The sequence below is a fragment of the Pezoporus flaviventris genome, unplaced genomic scaffold (assembly GCF_033815535.1).
Source record: "Pezoporus flaviventris isolate CSIRO_AGI_PZ_B2104156 unplaced genomic scaffold, CSIRO_AGI_Pfla_v1 ptg000007l, whole genome shotgun sequence".
NCBI lineage: Eukaryota > Metazoa > Chordata > Aves > Psittaciformes > Psittacidae > Pezoporus > Pezoporus flaviventris.
Genome location: NW_026892555.1, coordinates 12,692,999 through 12,716,690, shown reverse-complemented (window position 1 = coordinate 12,716,690; position 23,692 = coordinate 12,692,999). Strand labels below are relative to the sequence as shown.

Sequence of the window (23,692 nt, the reverse complement as noted above, 5' to 3'; positions counted from 1 at the left end):
AAGCTGCATCTCAGTCTTGGTGGCCATCCTTCTCTGGGAGGAAGGGTCAATACGGCTTAATCTTTTGCTAGAGCTTATGTTCTATAGCTGTCTGTACACTAAAACCAAGATACAAACCTCTAATCAGGTTATTTTATGTATCTTATTATTGGCTGTTGGCTGAAATGTGACACTTTGGGGTTATGTTAATTAACTGGTTTAGGGTGAGAGCAGGCTTGGAGTGACTGATACCCAATTCCCTCCTCTTAGGCACACTGTAACTGTAAGAAATTTCAGTGTGAACATGTGGAACAAATTACAAAGGGGATATCAGTGCACAAAGGGAAACATAGCCATGTATAACCATTAAACAATTCAGTACAGGAAATTGCACTGGCCTGCATTTTCCAAATTGCAAGATATGCAAGGAAAGATAGGCATTTCTGCAGTTCCATAAGAACTCTGGGTCAAGCCAATAGCTTGTCACTGCCCAAAGACCGCTTCTTCCCCTTTTCCTCTCCCTCTTCCTCCTTTGTTGTTCCTGCTCCAAGCTGCTAAGGCCCACTCCACCTCAGTGCCAGTTCTGGCTCTCATTGGACCCCACAGCCATCAGCACAGCTCTGCTTACTAGCCCAGAGGAAACTCTCCACTTTCTACTCTTCTTCCTGTTCAGTGAATTTAACTGCAGTAAGCAGAGGTCCTAAAAGTGGGAAAACCAGCACAAGACACATTGCAGGTTGTGCTCCCGGAGCTGATAGGAATGCTGTATCTCCTTTTAGCAGTGATAAATGGCTGAATCAGCCAAACCCATGTGATGTATCCAAGAGCTTACCCAGAAATGGTCTACAGCGCACAGTAACATTCTCTTGAAATTGTCTTTCCTTCAGTCATGTGACAAAGTGCTTGATAAAAATGCCTGTGTAAATTCTTTGTCCTAAAGATAAGGTCAGATGAGATGGTTCTTTCAATTCCCCTTTTGTTTCCAGCTTTGTGAATCTGTACGTTGTATGTTTGCAGTGTAAGTGGAATTAGAGGGTGTTTGCAAGTTGTCAGATTTAGTTTTAGATTTACAGCAAGCAATCTCAGGCTGTCCTGTTTACAGTCCTAAGGCGTCTCTCTCCCTGGCCTCTCCCATGACTGAAATGAAGGCAGTTTTTCTCCCTTTGCCATCCATGTATCTCTAGTGCTCTTTGAGACCTGAAGAGATTCTCCTCAGAATGCCTGTCCTGGGTTGAACCAAAGGTCCATCTAGTCCAATATTCATCTCAGTGGCTATAAAGAGATTCTTAGTGAACAGCAAGGAAAGCGTATATGAAACTTCTTGCAACTGCTTGCCTAGCTTCCAATTATTTTTAGAACAGAGAATTTCCTGAGCTGGATGTGGCTGCTGTCTGCTTAGTAATCCTCTGCAGATTTATTTTCCATATATTTGTCCATTTTTCCCTTGACTCCAAGGCTATTCTTCAACACCCAAAACCTCCTGTGGTACTAAATACCACAGGTTTACTATGGGCCATGAAAAGAATCTCCTTCTTCCCATTGTCTGCAGCCTGGTTGCTTCCCGGCCCACTTAGTTCCCTCTTAGTTCTGTTCCTTCTGCAACTAGAATCTTGGTCCTGAAAGGATGCCAATATTGCAGACAGTTAAACATAGCAAGTTCCATGTCCACAGAATATGTGCAGGCAGAAATAAAGGCAATGAGTAGGCAATTAAGGTGTATCTTTTTGCACGTGTCTGTAAATGAAAACCGTTGTTGGACCACTGCAGAAGGTGCCCCCTGGACTTTTTTAAAAAAGGCTGGGTTTATTTCCCCATGAAGAATGTTGACAAACAGTGCTCATGACCTTGCAATTTACTTCCCATTGCCAAGACCAAATGTTCCTCAGCCCTCAAGTTTTCTGCATCCGCTGTCACCTGGAGACAAAGAGGTGAGATGGGCAGGGGACCGATGCTTGAAAATACCCCCTGGGTAACGGGCGAGCGGAAACCCTGACAGCGGGAGGGCAACCGCAATTTCTGAAGGGGCAATCCGGACCAAGAGCTCCCTCCGTGCCCCTCGTATCGCTAACGCTACCTGGCAAGGCGCGGCGCGCACCGCTGAGCGGGCGCTGTAGCAGCCGCATCCCTCCAGACCCGGCAGCGCTCACCAACGGGGCCGGCCCCTCGCTCCCGAGCGCACCTTTCCCCGCTCCGCCTGGCACTGCGGGAGGGGAGCGCTGAGCTCCGCGGCCGCCTCCTGCTTTCTGCCCGGCCCGGGGAGCGGCGGGAGCCGAGGCGGCGGCAGCCCCTGGCCCTCAGCTCCCGGCAGGGAGCCGGCCCCTTCCCGCGGGGGGCGGCAGCGCCAAGCCTGCCGTGTGACAGCCGGGGGGGGACGCTGCTGCCTCGGGGAGCCCGGCTGCGGCTGCGGCGGCTGCAGCCATGTGTTTCTCCGCCTGCCCGTGACACAATAACACGGGAAGCGGCGCGGGGGGGATCCGAGCCTGCCGAGGGGAAAAGTGACCTGCCCCGCTCAGGTGAGCGGAGCAGCGGAGGAGGCAGCCGCTGCACCCCCAGACCCGGCCACAAGCTCTATAGCCGCCGGGGCCGGGCGGGAGGTGCCAGTGCGGGGGGCAGCGGGTCCCGGCCCCCCTCACTCGCGGTGCTGTGCTCGCAGGCCGGCGGCGATGGAGGAGGGCATGAGCAGCATGCAGCAGAAAGCGGCGGAGCTGGAGCACATGGCCGAGGTCCTGCTCACCGGCGAGCAGCTCCGGTAAGCGGTGCCTGCCCCTCTCTTTGGCGGGGAACGCGGGGCTCGGCAGCAGCCCCCGTGAAAGCGGGAGGGGGAGCTGCGGGCGGAGGGTGAGGGTCTGTCCACCTCCGGCTTCCCTTGCACCGGAGCACCTGCCCTGCTTCCAGAGCGTCCCCGCTCTCCGGACCCGCTTTCCGCAGCGAGGAGGGGGAGGAGGAAAAGGAGGAGGAAGAGGGGAGGTGGCAGCCGGAGCTGCGAGCCCGGCCAGTTAAGTGAGCGCCTCGGGGGTCCTCTACCCCGGGCACCTTCGCTCCCCTGCCTGGGGCGAGAGGCGTCCAGGGGAGAGGCTGCTGCATCCCTGAAGACATCAAGCGCTGCAGAAGGAGAGTTGCATCTTTAAAGATGACACCCCCCCCCCCCCCTCCCCTCCCCAGAGAAACCGTCATCAATGAAGTCTTTGAACACTACAGCGAAGAAGGAGCGGAGTGCGGGGAAGCTGCCCGGCCCGCAGCCGTGCGGGCAATGCCCTTGCAGAGGTTCATCTTCTCCCCAGGGCTCCGGTTTGTTTTGTTTCAGCTGGTCCCAGCAGATGGACGGGGATCCCCACTGTCAGTGCCAGCAGTAATTAACAGTGTGTGTGACTGGAGATGTGTGCAGCGCAGAAACCTTTCACAAAAATGCCTGACTCAGTTAATTTTTAGTTTCAGTGATGTATTTAGTGTGCCATCTGCACCCGTACACCACAGGGGAGAAAAAGAAATCTTAAGGCTTTCAGTCTGTTGATGGAACATCCTGTGATTCAGGAAGAAAAGACTTACTAGTATTGTGTGCTATACATGTAACTAGAAAGACAATGTAAAAATACTTTCTCAGTAGTTTTTGCTTGATTTTTCTTTGTCCTTTATGTTCAAATGGCAGACAAACACTGAAAATGATAGAAATTATGCTTGATTTGGAAGGTGCTGTCACTGCTGCTAGTACACACACTGTCTTATCCGTGAGGTAAGGACCACTAACACCTTGTGATGCACACCAGGACTTCTGTTTGGGGAGTAAACACTGGTTTAATGGCCTGGCTCCAGTACACACCAGTGTCTGCTCCAAGCTTGAGATTCCTCTTCAGAGTAGCCTGAAGTGAAACTTGGGGTGCACTGGCAAGCAGGCTCTGTGTGGTGGGCTTAGCCAGAGCTGTTCATCCAAGTGCCTAGTAAGAACCCTGCTGTTCCTAATTTACCACACTGGAAGCTGAAGATTCAAGGCTAATACAAAATTTCTATTAAGTCATATTAATCTTTCTATTTACCTCATAGTTGAATGGAAAAGCTTTGCAGTCTTTCCCTATGGAGAAGACTGAGGAAACTTCAACAAATCTAATTCCTAGTATCAGCTCATCAGCGTCACAATCAGGGATGACATTTGTCATCTTTGTCATTAAGGTAATGAAACACAGTGCTATTTTGGGGCAGGATAGTCTACAGATAGAAAATAGTTACAGAACCATAGACTCAACTAGGTTGGAAAAGACCTTTAAGGTCATCAAGTCCAACTGTTAAATCATCAAGTCCAACTGTTATTCCCCATCCTGTGAACTCACCTATGGACATTCCTTTGCCACTCTGTAGGAAGTGACCTAGACCTTCTTGAACTCTGGTTTCATTAACAACTCAGCCTGCATAATGTCTAGCTACTGCTGATCAAGGAGATCTGCTCTCCCCCTAACCCTTTTCCTGTTCCCCACTCCTGGCTGTGTGATCCCTCTCCTCCCTTGTGTCTGCTCCTGTACTTTTTGCACTTCTTGGTAGAAGATCCCATGCAGTGATTCAGTGGGTAGGTGAGTTTTCTGCTCTGCTGACTGCTGTAACCCACGGAAGATAGGTGGTGGGAATGCAGAGCTGGGAGCAAGAAGAGGAGGTGGTAGAGAAGAAGCGAGATCTCTCATTCTGGCAGCAGTGACTTGTTGGGTCAGCTGGAACTGTCATGTGAAACTGAGCCTAAAATTGCCTTTCTTCCTCTGTTTTTTGTTAGCTTTGTTCTGTTTCTCTGTTAGGGTACTCTATGTGAAGGGTTAGTTTTCCTCAGTTTTCTAGACAATAAAAGCCATAAAATATGCAATAGAAAGCTGGCTGGTAGATGAGTTTTAGCCAACCCTGCATTTAAAGTTTCCCTTTTCCTGTCCAAGATAAGTGTATAATTGTTAAGGCTAAATGAAAACATGGAGGGTTTTTAGGATCAAAGACAGGCTATCTCAGCAGCCTTTGGGGTAGGCAAACAAATGACAGAGAATCAGCACACACACGCTCTCAAGGAAACATACTGTACTCTATTCTTAGCGATGCTTACAACTGCAAGCTAAGCCGCCAGCGAGGGTGATGCAGCCGGACAGGTGATTATGTGTGTATTTGGGTGAAAGTGCATGTGAGCAAGTGTTGCATACTGCAAGATGAACTTATAACTGAGGAGTAAAAGTGTAAAATGAATCTGTGAGTGTGGTGTTGCTTACACAAAGCCAACCAAGTGTAGGCATTTAAAGCACTCTTGTGCTACACCAAACAACACGTGTCTAAACTCAAATACTTAAGAGCTGCTTGATTAAAATTCCTTATGAAGTTCTTATTGCCTGTCTCTCCCCAGCCTCCTGCCATGCCTCATAGCCCCCATTCCTGTGGCCTGTTCATTGCACATCTGTTCCTCTCTGGCAGGGACTCCTTCATGCCATGAGGACTGAAGTCATCTGGGCAGCACATTGGCAAGCCTGGCTTTGCACACTGGCAGTACTGGTGGGGGGGTTATGGAAGCCCTGTGCCCCCTTCCACTCCCCAGGCAAGAGCGTGCTAGCTAGGGGAGGGGAGAGGAGGAGGCCGAAGCGTTTTTCGCTTCTCCTTGCTGCTGTCCCTCAGTTGCTTGTGATCTGTGTTTCTCTGTGAGTTTAGGAGCCTCTGCCCTTGTGTGCTGGGCTGCTGGCACATGCTGATGCTGCACTTGCACCCACTGGCTTTGGTCATGAGCAGTTAGTGAGAGATGATGCCCTGATGTAAATCCTGTTTCACTGGTGGGATGATTTATAGAAAATAAACAGGATCTTGAGCTGTCTTTTAGCTAACATGGTAAATTTTTACATCCAGTAGTGTCCTTTGCCTCTGTACCCAGTGGCTGTCTGACCCAGTATCTAACTCTTGATTAATGGAAACATATTTTTTAAAGTGAGGACTTTGGAAGTTTGGCTCTTGATGAGCTTTTACATTACCAGGCTAACAGCCATGAAACAAAGCTGAAGATTTCAGCAGTGTGGCACTTCAGGACTGACTCGTTGGCAGCTTCTTGCTGCTGTACAGGAGATTAAGAAGAGCAAGGCAAGAGCTGGGATGTGCACAAAATGGCTGTTGGCTCTGCAGGCACTGATGGACCTGCAAGGATGAACTGCTTGGCCTCTGGCTGCTTGACAAGCTTCAGCCATCCAAAGCCCCAGCTCTTCCCTCTGTTCTGCTGCAGCTTCATAGACCCTGTAGCTGTTCAGTGGTGATGGCTGCAACAGAGCTGCCCTTAACAGGCTCTGTAAGTTACAGGGGATGAATATGGACTTGTCTCCTAAAGAAGCTGAGAGCTATGCTTGAGAGGATCATGAGCTTCAGCTTCCTCAGGACCGGGAGAGTCCTTTGAAGCTTCCACCTCACAGGTTCATGTGGACATTTGCCTGGGGCAGCCCTTAGGAAGTGAATATCCCTGAGCTTCCTTGGTCTTGCTGGATGTGCTTGAAGGAAGGTGTCACAGCCTTAGTGCTTTGGATAGTCATTGTGGAAGCATAATAACGGGAACATGTAACGGCACTATTGAAGTCGATAAGAATTTTATCAGAAGCAGAGCAATTCCAAGCTCATTTCCCTCCCGGTCAAAGGCAGCAGGTTGTGCCCATTTCATCGCTGTTTGGCAGAAAGATTAAAGTATCTCTGTCCGGGTTTGAGCATTAACTTAGAGCTGATCTTGCCTCTGGCAACCAAGAGCAGTTTCAATGCGCATGTTTTGATATACATCCTGACTGCCTGCTTTACAAGTCATGGTGTCTGAAGTCTTCCTAGGCTGCTAATTGGTTCTTGGTGCCAGATTGTCACTGGAATCTGGTGTATCATCCAAGAGTCCCTCATTTCTTGTAGAAAATATGCCTGGTAATTCAGGGTGTCTTCAAGCTTCAGTTGACTGAACAGCAAAAAGAGCACCTTTTTTATAGAAAATAGGAAAACCAATGAGAAAACGATATTGCCGTTGTATATGTGGTGCAGTTCTTTATGGTAAGCGTAGCTTGAATGACGTTTAATGTCTCTGCAGACTTTTGGATACCTCTTTATCACCAGCCTTTACAAGAAGCAACACTTTTCCCCATTCACCCTTCTGTTAAGTAGTTGAGTAAGTAATTAGGAAACTTGTTAGATGAGCCAGTGATTTTGATAGAATAGTTCTTACTATTCAGCATCTTCTGTCTTTTGGCTTATGGAAATATGAAGCAAGTTTCTTAGAGACTTTTCTTTCTTTTGGAAGAGACAAAATGCAAGATAATGGTTCAACAGAAATTTGTTTACCTCTTTTGTATATGATTTGTATGGTTTGTACATGACTTTCGTCTTACAAAACAGGTTTTACATGGTAAACAACTATACATTTGGAAGCCTCGAGACAAGTCAAAACCAGCTTTCACTGGTCTTCCAAAGTTCTCACTTCAGGAAGAGTATCACTTTAAGAAAACTTCTTAACATATTGCAGTGTGTAACTTTCAGGGTCATCAACTTCTGAAAGATGATAGCACCTACAGGTCCATAATTTTTTTTTCTTATTCTGAGCAATAAAGAATGGTGGTAGGATTCAAAAGTTCATTGGTAGTCTAAGGTGCAAAGAACCCAGGGCACATAACAGGAACAGTTTCCAGTGAAATGTAATCAAGAGAGTCTTAGTGTTAATGTTTTGCTATAATATAGAAGTATATTAACCATATAGCATATAGCTATTTATTAAATGCTAACATTATGTCTGAAAGTCTGTTAACGCTCTAGAGTAAGTTTATGCACTAAAAGAAACGTAAGGATTTAAGATAACAAATTGTCCAGAGGTCACTTCCTGTCTAGTCAGGTCCTGACCAATCTTCAGATATTAAACAAACATATAAGCCATCTTTAGAGACAGTATTAATTAAGATGCTATTTTGTAATCTGCTTAATCCAGTACAATATTGTACCTCCACCTAAAGTGTTAATATGTTTTTCTATGCCCTGCACATTGTTCTTGCAACCTCCTTAGTTCTGCACCAGTGGTTGCATTTCCCTTAGCCAAGAGCTATAGATCTGGCTGAAAACTAACCCTGGAAAAAATAGTTTTCAGTCCTCTCACTTGAGAAGGTGCTCGCATCCTGACTTCTTCAGGGCGGGTGGGACACAGGAAATTATAACATCAGATCTGTGTGGAACAAAGTGCTCCAGAAGTCTCTGTCCAGATAAGTTCACTTTCATTAATTTGTTTTCCAAAATCAAGCCGCCAAAAAATTGGCAATCAATCATCTCCTCTGTGAGGTTCCACCAAAGAAAAGGTTTCAAAGTAAAGGTTGGTAGAGCTGCAAAATGAACTGCTCTGAAATCAAGAAGTTCCTTGCTAGCTCTACCCTATCACACCCCTTTCAAATACAGATCTTAATTAATATAAATTATTTTAATTCTATAAAAAGCAGGTGTTTCTCAAATGTATATGTTTATTTTTTCTAGAATCTTTGATACCTGATGCACCTTGTCACGTGTTTCAGTCTTGCCCATTTGTACTAATTTTAATGACATCAAGTCCCATGTGTACATACATATAAACATGCATGCATGCATAGATACATATGTATACATATACATATAGGGGTACATATATGCGTACGTATATGTATATGATTCCTGGCCCAGGAATCTCAATTTCTCCATTCTCAATTACATCCTTCAGTAAACTTTGTGGCTATTCATCATTTCTAGAAATCAAGATGTAAGGCTTTTGTTTGCTCAGTTCTTTCCTTTAAGCTGTGCCTTTTAAAAACTCAGTCATTCCTGGCAGCAGCAGCTTTCCTCAAGCACAACTCAGAGATCAAGTAGTTAACAACTCATGTGCAAATAGTGATTGCTCTTTTGCTATGTACACAAGAAGGCGGATGTTGTTCCAGTGGTTTGTGCTGTATATTTTATGTATTCCATTCCAGACACAGTCAATCATTAACTTTTGTCTCAGGTTAGCAGAGACCAGCAGGCAAGCAAAGGATCCTGGATGTGTGTAGCATGTGCACAAATGTTTGTTATTTATTTTACGTTAGAGGAGCTGCCCATGAGCAGATGAAGGAAACAGTTTTGATGTTGATACTTGTGCGGGGAAGGCAGAATTAATGTGCCAAAAGCAATCTAGTTTTGCATTCACTACACAATCCCTGTAGTGGCCATAGGCTGACACCATAACAGAGAAGTCCTGCTATCACTTGTCATTATTATTTACTATGTGCGTAGTGATAATGCCTAGGAATTTGAGCTGTTTATCGAGTCCCAGCAGGGGTAGGCACTGTATGCTCTGGAGAAATATCAGGCTCTTGCAACACAAATCTTGGCTGCAGTTGGTAGTGGTTTCCTCCAGCAGTAGCAGGCTATGACTGGCAAGGGAGGGAAAGTCTGTGTAAAGCCACCAAACTTGGGGAGCCAGAGTGGAACTCTGTTGAAATTGGGATTTCTGGTTTGGGAGGTCAGACACTGGGACCAAGAGTGGTGTCCCAGAAGAGCAGAGAGAAATACCTCCCAGGTGTGAGTTGCAGACGCTGTGTGCCAAGATGGGTGGGAGCTTTGGGTACTGTGTTAAGGAAAGGATCTTCTCTTTTCTCATTTTCATGTTTGTAGAGTGAGAGACCAGACTGAAGACAGAGGGAGGTCAGCCACCTTTCCCTAGTGCATCAATAGACAGGGACTACAGAGGCATCAGTGCATCTCATTTTAATTGAGGTATTTCTTATATCTGTAGACTTCAGTACTTTTTGAAGTGTAAAACTTCAAGAATTTCAGTGCTTTGATGTAAAATTTAAGGAAGTGAAGGGTATTGTCACAGCATCAAATGTACCTTCTGTTGTGGTTAACTCTTTTGCTTCTCTCTTCCTGGCAGAGCAGGCTTGTGTGAGTCCTTTTAGTAACTGAAAGGTACTTTTTCTCCTGCCTTCAAGGCCAGGGTTGAACACAATCATCTCTTTAAAATAAACTTTTGTGGGAAGAGATTAAATTGATGAAGAACTGGCAAAGGGAATGAATGCTGGGTAAGAAGCAATAGCTAAGCAGGTTTGGTTTCTGTACTTGGTCCCTGAAGAAAAATTGCATTGAGGCTCTAAATGTTAATAAAGACAGAAACTGCAAAGCTTCAGGTCTTGGCAGAACTGCTGGCAGTCGTTGAGTGAAGGATGCACTTCACATGTTAGTCATGGCTTGTTCTTGTTTTTTTTTTCTTAAGCAAGAGCATGACAAATAAGCCATATATTTTAAACAATTTTAACATACAAACCACTGGAATTAAAACCGGCTTAAACCTATTTGAACACAGGCTCACAAGAATCCTTAGCCACACTGTATTGACTAAGACTATTGGTATTATAATAGAATGGAGAGACAAAGGCAGTTTGTCTCCACTACCTAGCAGAAGGGAAGCTGAGAAAGGATTTTTAAACAATTCTGTAAATATCAACAACAGTCATGAATTTTAATTCATTTTTTTCATGGTTTGGAGATTTGACTTTTCCCTTGAATCCCGTATTTTTCCTGAGTCCTTAATGAGAAATGACTGTATTGTGAATATGCTTTTGCTCCTTGCGGCAGAAAGAATAAAACTGAACTCAGAGTTAACGAAAAATAAACCATTTAAACCTACATTGCCAGGTGAGTGCTGTATAGCAGGAGTAGAAGTAAAATAATGTACAGCTTCTTTCTCTTTTTGAAAATTCAAAAGTATTGAGTTTCATGGAAGCATGGAGAAATGGGAATGATAACCCCCAGACTCACAGGCTCACTCAGTGTCTACAGAAACCTGTGAAGCCAAAGGAGTCTCCTCAGGCAGTGATCATCAGCAGGTCTGCTTCTGTTACAGCTATTTCTGTACCTCTGTTGGGCTCCTCCCCATGGCACAGGTATGCCTGGAGCTAGAGAAGTAGAGAGAAGCTACTAGTTTGGATGGCTAAGACTTTGAGCAAGCATTGCCACTGAAAGGAGTGGCCCTTTCTTTCTTGTACCTACACTGGCATAGGTGTTTTTGGCTCCTTGTTCCTTCCTCTGTTCTCTCCCTCCTTGGGACTGTGTTAAGCGTCTGTGGGCCATCAGCACACAGTGACCTGTACGGGGGAAGTCATCAGCAGGGCTTTTGGATGGCTGATATTTCAGTTGGGTCAGTTTTACAAACAGATTTACTGCATGACCGCATGAAAGCTTTCTCTGAAGAAGTACAGTGAGAGAAATGGGTGCTGGCTTAACCCATGTCACTGACGTGCAGTTTAAGGCTGTGGTTTTCTGATAGAGTGGGTCTAACTGCAGGCTGCTACTGCCCTGCTCTTATCACGTCCCTTGCACTTTGCACTGGTGTTCGTCTGGGAACAGAAGTTCAGGGAACTAAAGCAACTGAAGCCAAATAAGAAAAAATTAACTTTCTAAACAGCTCAGCATGAGGGCAGACTAGTGCCAGCACTGGGGTTAGGGAGGCTGCAGAACCATATGGTCAAGGATGGAGAAACAGTGGCAGCAGCCACTGCTGGGTTTGCTCGCCCACCCTCGCAGTGCTTAATTTGCCTAAACTCAACATGGGCCAAGAATTTGCTGGATTCCCATTAAGAAATTTCAGACTCCAGCAGAAGACTGACTATAAAAATCATGTTGAGTTTAAAAGCCCAGTGCACATGTTGTTATGAGATAGGAACAGAAACTCTGCAATTTGCCTGCATTATTTCCCTTTCAAGGTTTTTACCTTTCCTTCTGCAGTCTTGTCAGGTTATTGTGCATCAATGGAGACAAATGTTGATATTTCATACGTTTTGAAATTGTACTATGAAAGTTATACGACCAGCACACCACAGTGCTGCCAATGTGCCAGCACTAGTTCAGAATGTGCCCCTCGCCTTAATTATCAGCCCTGTAATTTTACAGTCTTCCTAACAGTGCCTCCATCCAGTAAGTGCATTCGGATCTCAAAGGTGCATTTACGGGTAATTAAAAAATATGCCTGATTGGGTTCGCTAATTCAGAGCAAATATAGAAGCTGGCTTACATATAACAAGGCCATAATTCCCCATTTCCTTGCAATTGTGTGGGTGATTACATGGGCCACCACAGCTGTGCTACAGGGATTTGCAGGCAGATGGGAGTTTTCTGGTTTCTGTGGAGAACCAGGGGACTGTCGGTTGTGCTGTGGGTATTACAGTGGTGTTGGGCCCATGTGTCTGTCTGCTGCTGCTGCAGAAAATCTCGGTTGGGATGCAGTTTGGGTGCAGGCTGTTTGGGTGAGGGTGCCTCTGGTGTATTTAAGGCAGCAAACACAAAGATTCTCACTTGAAGATTTAAATGAATGGAAAACTTGGAACTAAATGACCAGTCAGAGCAAAAACCAACACCACCTGAGGGATGGTGATAGCAAAGGTGGGAGCTTGAAAGTGAAGATAAGCACAGTAACACTGTGTTTGAAGGGACAGAAGAAGGGGAGGCAGTGGAAGGAATAAGGGAGATCAAGAGCTGTGAAAGCTCTTTCCAAGAGCATTCCAGCTAGATAAGAGCCAGACAAGACAATGTTTGTCCAGGATGGGGCATAGAAGAAACCTTGAGGTGTAAGATAACAAGGAATGAAAAGTTGGAGTAAAACTTGAACTTTCTGGGGGAGAGGTATAGCTGTCCCAGAGGTGCATTGCACAAGGCATCTGCAGATACCAAAGTTCTGCTGATAAGCAGCACTAACACAACTGTATTTATGCTTTATGGATCTTATATAACCTACCTGGTTTGCAAAGATTCCCCCACCCTGTTACTACACAGCTGTCCTCTAGCACGGTGTCCTTTGAGTTGTAGTTTGGAGGTTTATGTGGGTTTGTTTCATTGCTTCTAACACTAAGGGCCGAAACAGGCATATTGCTGTAATGTGCCCACTAGTGTTCAGCTGAGCGGTTGTACAATCCGCTGGCTCTGTGTTTGCACCACTTTCCGGCATATTGGGCTGAATAAGTTTATTGGCAGGAGTTCAAAAGAAGTGTTTGTGTGCTGTATTTGTTGCTCTTCACATTGTTACTCATGTCTTCAAAGCTCTGGGGCTGCTTGTATTCCTTTGTGTTTTCACAAGCCATTCTTAGCTCTGATTTAAGAGGCAAACCAAACACAAGGCATAATTACAATATGGTTCTAAACCCAATGGTTTTTAATTTAATTCCAATGACTAATGCAGAATATTCACAGGAAGCTGAAGTTAGAAGTGCTTGTCTGAGAAATCAGAGTCCCGCACTTGCGCTCATCCTCTTTGGGAGGAGAGTCTGGCAACACATGGCCAGCACATCACTCAAAGTTAGGATTGCGACTAACGGAAATGACTTCTGAAAAGATATTAGCCAGGCATTATTTATAGCGCTGATTGTCACCGGTGGAACAATTTCCTTTCATTTTGCGCAGAAAAGATCCTCTTTTGATAATCACACATCCTTTTCTGCAGTAGCATATAATTGTATAGCTTAGAAATCAGGGTGATATAACAGAAAGCTGTTAATTGTTTCCTGATGTTCAGGATGTAATTAACTTATACTTTCCTTTTTACTAAAATGTAGAAAGAGTAACTCTTAGCTTAAACTGCTATTTTGCTGTTTGGTCTGTGCAGACAGAGGGAGATTGTGATGTGAAGCATGATAATGGTGCTATCATGTACAAATCCCAAAAGACATCGTACAAATATCATTTTGAGAATTACTTGAGGCTAGAAGCTCAGAGACTTGTCTTGGACAGTATTTTCCAAGCTAATATCATTTGGACAAAGTCTAGACCTTTCAGGTCTTTTGGGAAATGGTAGAAACAGGTGATCTTAGATGAGGTTAATAAGTAGATCTCTCTGATGAGAAAAATGGCTCCATAATAGGAGCCATTGATATCATACTGCTGCTTGTCTAATTAGATGAGGTGATGAAAGTAGGTTCTTAAGTCCACAGTGAAAAAAGAAATGAAGCAAGGTTTATTAAAAGCTTATTTTCATAATCTTAATTTATTTATTTAACATCAATACATGCAAAATTATGCAATTATCTAAAAGAGACAGCAAAAAGGTGTCTTTGTACAAGAAGGAAGCCCCAAGGAGGGCTGTCTGTCAAGGTGGGGTTGGGCTGGAGCATGTGATGTACCAGGAGATGCTGAGGGTTGGGTCTGCTCAGCCTAGAGAAAACAAAGCTCAGGGGGATCTTACTACTGGTTGCAACTACTTCAGTAAGAAATGTAAGGAAACAGGGAGAGAGTCTTTTCCAGGTGTGTATGGATAGGACATGGGACATTCAGCAAAATTTGCAAGTTAGATATTTGGAAAGAATTACTCACTGTGAGGGTAAGTAAAAATTTGGAATAGGAGCCAGAGAAGCTCAGGGGTACTAAAATCTTGCCTGGGCATGGCCCTGAACAACTTGTACTAACTGGACATGCTTTTAGCTAGGTTGTATCATATGACCTCCAGAGGTTTTTTCCAACCTGAATTACTCTACATTTCCTGAAGGCATGGTGCGATGTCTTCTTTAGGCTGTGGCTGCTGATATTATCAGCATTTTGTTGCTGGCTGGTAACCAGAGGTTGTTATCCACTCAGTTGCCCTGGTGGGGTGGCTTGTAAGAATACTTCTAAGCTACTTCAGTGAAAAATCAGCTGGATTAGTTTGTGTAACGGGTGCAGTGACTGACACTGCCACTCTTTTCACGTTGTCCAGCTTTTCAGGCAAATTTAAAGATGAGAAATGTATCCATTTCCAAATGAATGACCAAGAACTTCTGAAATTTCTCTTTCAAGTGATTTTTTTATGAAGATGTGAAGGTAAGAACATGATTCCTGTGACCACACTGTCTTAAGTCAGCCCAGGATTTTACCCCAGATCATAAGATTCATGAGATGCCAACATTGCAACCCTTCCCACCACCAAGAGAGCTTTTCAAGGTGTCTGTGAGGGTATCTGTAGATGCATTTCTTAAGAACCTGAGGGACAGAAACCAAAGTGTGCATATTTAGGTCATACTGGTTTTATATCAGTCTGTAAGGAGTAATACATGCCGGAAGGCCAGTAGATCATGTTAGTGCCAGAAATCCTGCTGGCTATGTCATGTTGGCATTACAAGAGGAGCAGTAATCTTGAGACAAGCCACCTGCTCCTCTATTCTCACTGCCTGCATAGCGATACAACAAACAGATCAAGAGCTCTCAGATCCTCTCACACTGTGCACAAAGGGCCTAGTTTGGGAATTCATTCCTGTGCATAAATTCTTGAGGAGCAGCTGAGAGAATGGGGGGCGTTTAACCTGGAGAAAATGAGGTTGAGGAGAGACCTTATCGCTGTCTACAGCTACCTGAAAGGAGGTCATAACAAAGTGGGTGTTGGTCTCTTCTCCCAAGTAACAAGTGGTAGGACAAGGGAAAATGGCCTCAAGTTTCATCAGGGAAGGTTTAGATTGGATATTAGGAAAAATTTCTACCCCAGAAGGGTTGTCAAGCATTGGAACAAGCTGCCCAGGGAAGTGGTGGAGTCACCATCCCTGGAGATATTTAAAAGACATGTAGATGTTGTACTTGGGAACATTTAGTCATGGATGTGGCCGTGCTAGATTAATGGTTGGACTCAATGATGTTAAAGGTCTTTTCCAACGTAAGCGATTCTATGATTCTATAGCTCAGCATTCAGAAAGTTCAAGACCTAGCTGACACTATTTGTATTGTGCTTTGATAGCCTATGACTTAATGGACTGAACCAAAGAGCATGCCTCTGTGTGTCTGGGTAGCTACAAGAAGCACCCATGGTCCATCTGCCCAACACCATCTGAGGAGCAACCATACTCAGGCTCTAACAGATTCTGTTTTCTTCAGGACAGGTCATGTCAAAGCTTGTCTTGAGTAAATTAATTTGATTTAGGGTTAACAGACAGTGTTGGGCCATTTACACTGATGAAAGGTGAGCATCTGAGGCTGTGTAAAGGCGTAGTGCAGGCCCTAACCTCTCACCTCCTCTTGTCCCATTGCCCATCTAAAGCCTATCCCTAGCTGTCTGTGCAACATGTGTTTTGGATTCAAGTTGAGGCCTGATGCTGACTTTGGAGTATGCTGTAAACGTATTGTTGTAATCTAAGCCTACCAGCATTCAACTGAGGCTGATACTGTATGTAAAGCTGATGCCGTTACTTGGTGCATGATGGTCAGGGTGCATGTTCTGAATTATAAAAGCAGTAAGAAGTCACAGTTTGAGTTTATTGTCAGAGCACATAAATACCTGCTCACAGAGCTTTCTACATGTGTGGAAAGAGAATTTTGCCTAGAATGAGAAATGGCAAACACATGGCCCAGCAATGGGAGCAAGCTGTGCAGCAGAGCAGCAGAACTTCTCCGGGCTCCTTGTTGATTTGGTTATTATTTTAAAGGAAAATTTCCATTTAATCTTAAGAGCAAAGGAAGAATGCTTCTGTAGTATTTATCTTTTCAAAGCTCATCTACTTGTGAGCATGTAACAAGGCTTAATCAAACAAGACAAGATCCTTGATAGCATCCTGGCAGAAGGCACTATTCATAAAGAGTAGTTACGCAGCAGCTGTGTATCTGTTCATATCATATAACGGATGCAGAAAAATGCTGAACTCATCAAAAGAAACCATCCCCAGGCTAGATTTTTGCAAAAGTAAAGTGATTTAAATTAGTCTTTAACTAGGATGTTTATTAATACATTCTCTTTAATGATAAAATTCTTCATTAGCCTGCCAGAATTTAAGCAGTAACTTCACGCCGTTTGACTTCATGCCCTTAAATTCATATACCCTAATACTCCAGGTTACGTGTTTATATGAACTATGTGAAGAAAAAGATTTAAAGTAGATAAGACAATTCTTTATCATTAAAACATCTGTGTCAGAGAACAATCATTTCTGTGCTTGAAAAAAGAATACAGTAGTGTTATATTGCAGAATTGTTGAGTAAAATCATTGTTACCATCTGGCATAGGTGTGTTTGGGACTCATTCAGGGTGGTTTGGGGCAATCAATGGCTTTCAGAGGCATATTTCATTTTTATCTCTGTAGATGGTGGTTTATTTCTTCTTTTTCAATAGGCACTTAAAGTGAAGCCTTATTGGATGTTACAGGTTTCTCCTTAAGAAAAGCACATATAAATGAGCAGAATGTTAATTAGGATTATACTGATTTCTTTGCTCCAGCTGGCTGTGAAGGTCATACGGGCTTATGTTTTACACTCGCAGTGATGGGGTTTTTAAGCAAACATGACAACTTAAGGGAACTGAAAAAGACTGTAAAATGAGTCCATTTAGGCTTCTATCCTATTTTTATTTATTTACTTTAATAATTACATACTTTATAGTATTCAATAAATAATAATAATTAAAAAAGAAGTGCCACAATATAAATGTAGGCAAATTTCAGGCTTAGAAAGGCCTGGGTGACTATGACTGCATATATAGTCAGGTTCTTCACGGTAGCTTCACAGGGTCTCAGGTGAGGGGCTGGAGGTTCCTGCAAACCTGGTGATTTGGGTCTCAGCGGGATGAGTGGGTATGCACATGGAGACAGGAAAGCCAACTGAGTATGGACATGTAGAGACTTTACCTAAGGGAAAAATGCGGAGTTGGGCCGTGGAGCATCACTTCAAGAGCTTTTCTTGCACTCTGCTCTTAGCTGTCCTGAAAGATCATAGACATACATCTATTCCTCTCACTTTCTGTTTGGATAAGGTCAGACTTCCAAACCGGTATCTTCTTCTTTCTGCTCATGAGACTGGCTCATAATTTCTGATACCAGCATAGCACTGCTTCATTGCATCTCTTTGAGCTTATCATTCTTGAATCAGGATGGCATGAAAAATACACCATATTTTGATGATGTCCTGTAGTATCATTTACAATGACATGAACTGGATTTCCCATAATTTCTGGAAATATCTCAGTTAATACAGGCTAAGATTGCCTTTGTTTTTTTTGTATGGTCTCAGCCTGTGGATAGCCTGTAGTCTGTGAGAGTTTAGCTACTGCATAATCAGCTATTTCTTACTCTTTGTTGCTTTCAGCCTCCAAGTTCTCAGTTTTCAGGAGGGCATTTTGTTGTTAGTGCACAGCCTTGCATTTTATAGTCTTACCTGTTCCTCCATTTCTATTTTTGCACTGTGAAGGTCAACCACTAACAATTTAATCACCTCTAGGCAATCCAGTCAAATGGATCGTTACTTTAAGTGTTTAAAAATTTGCATCAGTTCCAGTTTCATTTTATAGTTTAATGGTCAGCCACTGGATTTCAGTAGGCTTCTGGAAGACAGTGGAAACGACTCCCTTGAATCATATCTTCTGTCAGTGTATCATCCCGCATGCTGCAGTATTGCCAGCCGTAGCAGATAAAAAACCCCCATGAATCAGTGCCAAAATATGGTAAGATCATTTTTGATTCAAAGAAATTCAATAGAATGCATTTTCTAGTCAGTATGTTTTTATTTACTGCTTTCACAGCTTCCTTCAAAAATAAAGCCCAGTAATGCAGTTATACTAACCATGAAAAAAAGGAAGCTATTCAGTTAGAACTGGAAGAGATAAAGTGTGATGTTTTTAATACACCATACTGTATATTGAAAGACTGTTACACCTATGCTTATATTGAGATGAACCTACGTATTTGTTGGAAGTGAGTAAAAGTCTTGAATCATAGCCTCAATATAAAATTGGGTTTGTTAACAATAGCACATGGCACTAACCATTTTATTACTCATTTTATTTCCTGTCAGGTACTGGCTATTTTTGCTTAATGTCACTCATGATTACACAGCATAGTAATTGGTTAAGACTTTTGTGTAGAGATGGGAAATGATTGCTAAAAGCAATTGAGATATTACTGCAGTATGACGTATTATTAATGTTGAAGGCAGATATTTTTTTCTTGCTTGCAGCAGGGCTGTCAAGGGCTGCTGAAAGGAGTGCAAACAGTCAGTGCCCCTCTGAGGAGCATAAAATACTGAGAGAAGATCTGCAGATCTGCAGTACTCAGGCAGAGAGCAGCCATACCTGGAAGGACTTTGAGATCAGGGGTTAGCCAAAGCCATAAACCATCTTGTCAAAGCTATTTGTCACTCATTGACAGGGTGGGACGAACATCACAGCTGCACCTGAGATAAGGCACTTGGCTAATTTCAGTTCTCCCATGGATTTCTTGGGTTGCCTCTGGCACATAACAACACCTTTTACTGTCTGCAGTGCTGTGGTGCTTTCTGGGTGTTATGGATCTGCTCTTCCTCAGATCTGCTGTCAGATGGGTGGGTGGAAAGACCTCCTCATTTCTTACACAGTGCAAGAGCATAGCAGGGTCATATTCAAGCTTTTCCCTGTATGTAAGTGTAAAAGAGATGCCAACCCTAGTAAATAAAGGCCCTGAGCCTGTAGCTTTTTTTGGCTTCCGGAACTGTCATGGTTTATACCCAGTCAGGCAGCTTGTTCACTCACTCCCAGCAAGTGCACTGCTGGAAGCAGTTGAGGCCCGTGTCCCTGCCCCCCAGGGGCTCTCCCCTTCCCCGCTCCTGGAGGGATGGGGAGGAGAATCAAAAGAATGCAACTCCCAGGGGCTGAGACAAGAACAGTCCAGCAACCAATGTACAACACAAATCACCACCGCTACCACCACCGACAACAATGATAAGAGAAAATAACAAGGGAAGAGAATACGATACCACCCGCCAAAAAATGAGTCCCACCCAGCAGACCCCATGTCCTTCCGGGTAACTCCCAGTTATTCCCCTGGGAACGACGTGTTGCAGTATGAAATACCTCTTTGGCTAGCTTGCGTCAGGTGTCCTGTCTCTGCTTCCTCCTGGCTTCCCCTCCTCCCTGGCAGAGCATGAGGCTCACAAAGTCCTTGGTCAGGGTAAACATTACTGAGCAACAACTAAAAACATCGGTGTTATCAGCACTGTTCCCAGGCTGAAAGTCAAAACACAGCACTGCACCAGCTACCAAGAAGGAGAAAAATTAACTGCTACTGCTAAACCCATGACACTACCCCCTTGGGATGTGGGCTCACACAGCAGGGCTTTCTGGCACCCACAGACCCTCATGTCCTTGCTGCAGCCCCTCTTCTTGACCACAGCAATGCAGACCTGTAGTCCAGCATCCTATTCCCCAGTTCCTGGTCTGTCTCTCCAGGTTCCTGAATGGCAGTGCTAGCAGGAATAGCTGTAGCTATAGGGCTTCCTGTATTTTCCCTGTTTAGCCCGTTTAGCATTTCAAAGGAACATTCACCTCTCCCAGCCATGTTACTGAGAAAACAGGTCTGCGTTCCCTGACACAAATTTCAATGATTTTCACTGGCCTCCTACACTGCTCCTTGCTCAGTCTTCTATCTGTAAAATACTTCCTTTATTGAGAATGATTTTCAGCCAAACTCCACAAGAGTTGGTGGCTTTTGGCTACTGTGTTAATCCAGGGAAGTGATGTCTACAACAACAGTTGTCTCATGTTTTCTGGTCGGCACTTTCAAATTTAGGTAATGTATGGTAGAAATCTTCAGTTTAGAATTGGGAAGACATCCCCAAGAAAATTAATCCCCACGATACTTAGTGATTTAGCAAGTCTAAGAATATCCTTGCAACGCAGACAGAAAAATAGCATGAAAAAACTTAGTTGATGGACTAAGATGGCTTGTTCTTAAGTGAAACATACATCGGTTCTTGTGGGGATCCACATAGCAGTAGTCCATAGACCTTCACTTGCATGCATTTGTCCCATCTGTGCATCCCAGCTCATCCATACATGAGTGAGAAGCACAATTATATTTGACTTCCTTGTTAAGGAGGAGAACTGTGAGTTCCTGATTTCTGACAGCTTGAGCCCAGAAAGCAAGCAGCTGGAGCGAGACAGACAGACTTCCGCTTTCCTTATGACCAGGCGCAGGTGAAATAATAACTTGCCTGCATTTTGTGCCTTTGTCTTTGTAAAACCTGGTTTTATGCTTTCCAGTGAGACAGAAGCTTTCTAGATTGACATTCTCAGGCAGTTGGGAGCATTATTCATGTTTATACACATTTTGATTAAAAGTGAAATGGAAGTGAAATGGCTCGGCAGGCAGGGAGATCAGCCACTTGTGGACATAAGGAGAAAGTGTGGCTAGATCTGTAACCTGCAAGATACTGAGTTTTCCTGCTTCTTGAGAAAGAGGTGAACAAACACTGTTCTCATTTGGTGTTACTGTTAGACTACCCTCACATGTGGGTGTATCACAGCCCAAAGAGAAAAGTGGAGGGGAGTCAGTTGCCCCCTGAATACGTTCCTTTCCCTTACAGAGTCAAATCCTAGAAAAATGCCAGCATATATATTCCAAAACTTGACATAAAAGTTAATCTAAAGATCCTATTCACATTCAGTGTTTTACCAGATCTACAACATCATGCTGTATTGTTTTAAATGAAGACCAGATACAGGCTCAGATTATACACCTTTGAGGTTTAAAACTCCAAACTTGGGTTTTGCAAGTGGTTGCTAGTTTTATGATACAGTCATAGATACATAGATTGATACAAACGCACAGATCTAATTTCCTCTCCAGTCTGGAGTACTCACAAGGGAGGCTGTGGGTGTGAATTTCTGGCCTGAATCTGTGAGCTGAAAGAGTGTCTCCAAAAGACAGAACTCTGATTTCATCCTAGATGCTGAGCCATGCCTGTCTCTGGTCCCCAGAGCTTGCTTTGACCCCTGCCAGTTGTAGTAAGGTATAATGAATATTGAGGATGTCCCTGTGTACGCTTGGTTGCAGGCTTAGTGACTTTATTACTTTCTGAACTTATGAAAAAGGACTTCATGAAAGAGGCAGCCCCAGTGTTTTGTTTAAAACCACAGGGGCACTGGTGAACTGTCACTTCTTTGGAAGCTTTAGGCTTTCCTCTGCAGTGCACCAAGAGATGGTTTATCTGAAATCTCTATCTGGCTCTGTGTTCTGCCATGTCCTCAAGTTGACTACATGTCTGCGGGCAAAAAAGTGGAGATGAACACAGTGATGAGAATTGATATCCGGAGCCGCTTTGAAGACAACCTCTCTAACCCTATTTCAGAAGGTAGAATTCCTTCTCTGCCACAGCTACCAACACAGAAATATCTGCATCCTATTTCCAGTATGACCCCATGTTTTAAAGAGTATTTTAGCTCCTGTGAATATCAAGTAACAGAACTGAGTGATTGCAGAGCTGAAGCATAAATAGAAAGAGGAACAGGCAGCAGTGAACCGCTGACACTTCAGCTGGGACTTGGCAAGCCCAGCTGGAAATGCTTGTCCCAGCAATGCACATCGCATTTGCAGGGTACCTTCACAGCCACCTCTCTGTGCAAAGTTTTTAACATCATTGACCTATTATTTTTATTTTTGCTGACAGCGCAAAGTTTAGTGTCAAGAATATTTCACACAGCTGTGTTTTCCTGGGTGCGTGTATATACACAAACACCACCATATGCTCACTTGTTTTGCAATGAACTGGGTCTGCAGCTGACCTGTGAATTCTAACTTTCAGTGGGAATTACGCTTCTAAGTTACCAAGGTACTTTGGAAAATGCCAGCTTTTAAGATGCCTGAGTACCGTGCTGTAGGCAGGTCATATTGCTTACATTCAGAAAATAGCCAAACTTTGTGAGCTCTGGGACGACACAAAACTGTTCTGTTTCCTACAGAAGTGGATTATCTAATGGAAAACCCAATTCTACCTGCCAGTGGAGCACCTATGATGTCCCTTGAGAAGATGTGTGGAAAACCTGTGCTCTTCAATCACAATGAATTGTCCTCATCTTTGTCAAGATATTTTTATGTCCATATGTTTTTATTACAAAGAAGGCTGTGACTTGCTTTACTTGGAAATAAGTAAATTTCTCAGACAGAAGTTCCAAGTATATGGAACTTGTGAATGAATTTGAAGATGGCAGAAACCACCTGCAATGCTTTTCACCTCTGCGTGTCACTCTTAATTTTCAAGGGATCCAATATGGTTTTGCTCAGAGTTTACCTTGTGGTGATAAAACTGCAGTTGTTCAATGCATGCTGACTGTCAGTGCTCAAGCTGGGACAGTCACTGAAAGCAAGGACATATGCTAAAGCAAAGTGTGACGTAGCAGTAACCTGTGAGCATGCTGGGACTCATTAGCATGCTCAAACACTGGGACAGGTTACCTAGAGAGGTGGTAGATGCCCCATCCCTGGCAGCAGGTCAGGTTGGATAGGGTTGTGAGCAACCTGGTCTATTTGAAGATGTCCCTGCTCATTGCAAGGGCGGTTGGACTAGATGACCTTTAAAGGTCTCTTCCAACCCAAACTATTCTGTGATTCTATGATGCTATGGTAAATGCATATGTATGTGTGTGTGTAATTGCTTCAGAAAGGTTAAAAGGGGTGAATGAGGTGAGCACAGTATGCAAGTCTTCATACCATGTGAGTGTCAGGAACCAGCCTGTTCCCTGTGCAGTTTTACTGAGCCTTGCCAGGATAAGCATAGGGTCTATACAGGATGTAATACTAGAAAATGATAGATGAATTATTCAGAAAATTACCAAGAAGAGCAGGAGGCTTTTTGTCTTTCGTGTACAGAAATCAGCACAGGATGGTGCTCTGCAAGATCTGTGCTAGCCAAGCACAAACTAATAGACTTATTGGAGGGAAATAGCTGGGTGCAATACTTGGCCTGTGGTCCAGTTAGTGACATCATTACTGTCTAAAGCCAGCAGGCCAGTCTTTTCAGGGGTTTAAAA

At 43.9% G+C, this 23,692-nt stretch overlaps 1 protein-coding gene and 1 long non-coding RNA gene across 2 annotated transcripts in view; both read left to right on the top strand.

Annotated features, from left to right (window-relative positions):
• The first annotated feature begins 2,181 nt into the window (after positions 1–2,181).
• DEPTOR (DEP domain containing MTOR interacting protein) overlaps positions 2,182–23,692 on the top strand; it is a 71,410-nt gene continuing 49,899 nt past the window's right edge. The window contains exons 1-2 of the mRNA XM_061447816.1: positions 2,182–2,492; positions 2,633–2,728. Coding sequence (XP_061303800.1) covers positions 2,643–2,728 — 86 coding nt within the window. The 5' untranslated portion in view covers positions 2,182–2,492; positions 2,633–2,642. The remainder of the gene's footprint in view (positions 2,493–2,632; positions 2,729–23,692) is intronic.
• LOC133266541 (uncharacterized) lies at positions 5,657–12,441 on the top strand. Its single transcript, XR_009742439.1, has 3 exons — positions 5,657–6,223; positions 6,255–6,851; positions 10,743–12,441. It is a non-coding gene; the product is annotated as an uncharacterized LOC133266541 (long non-coding RNA).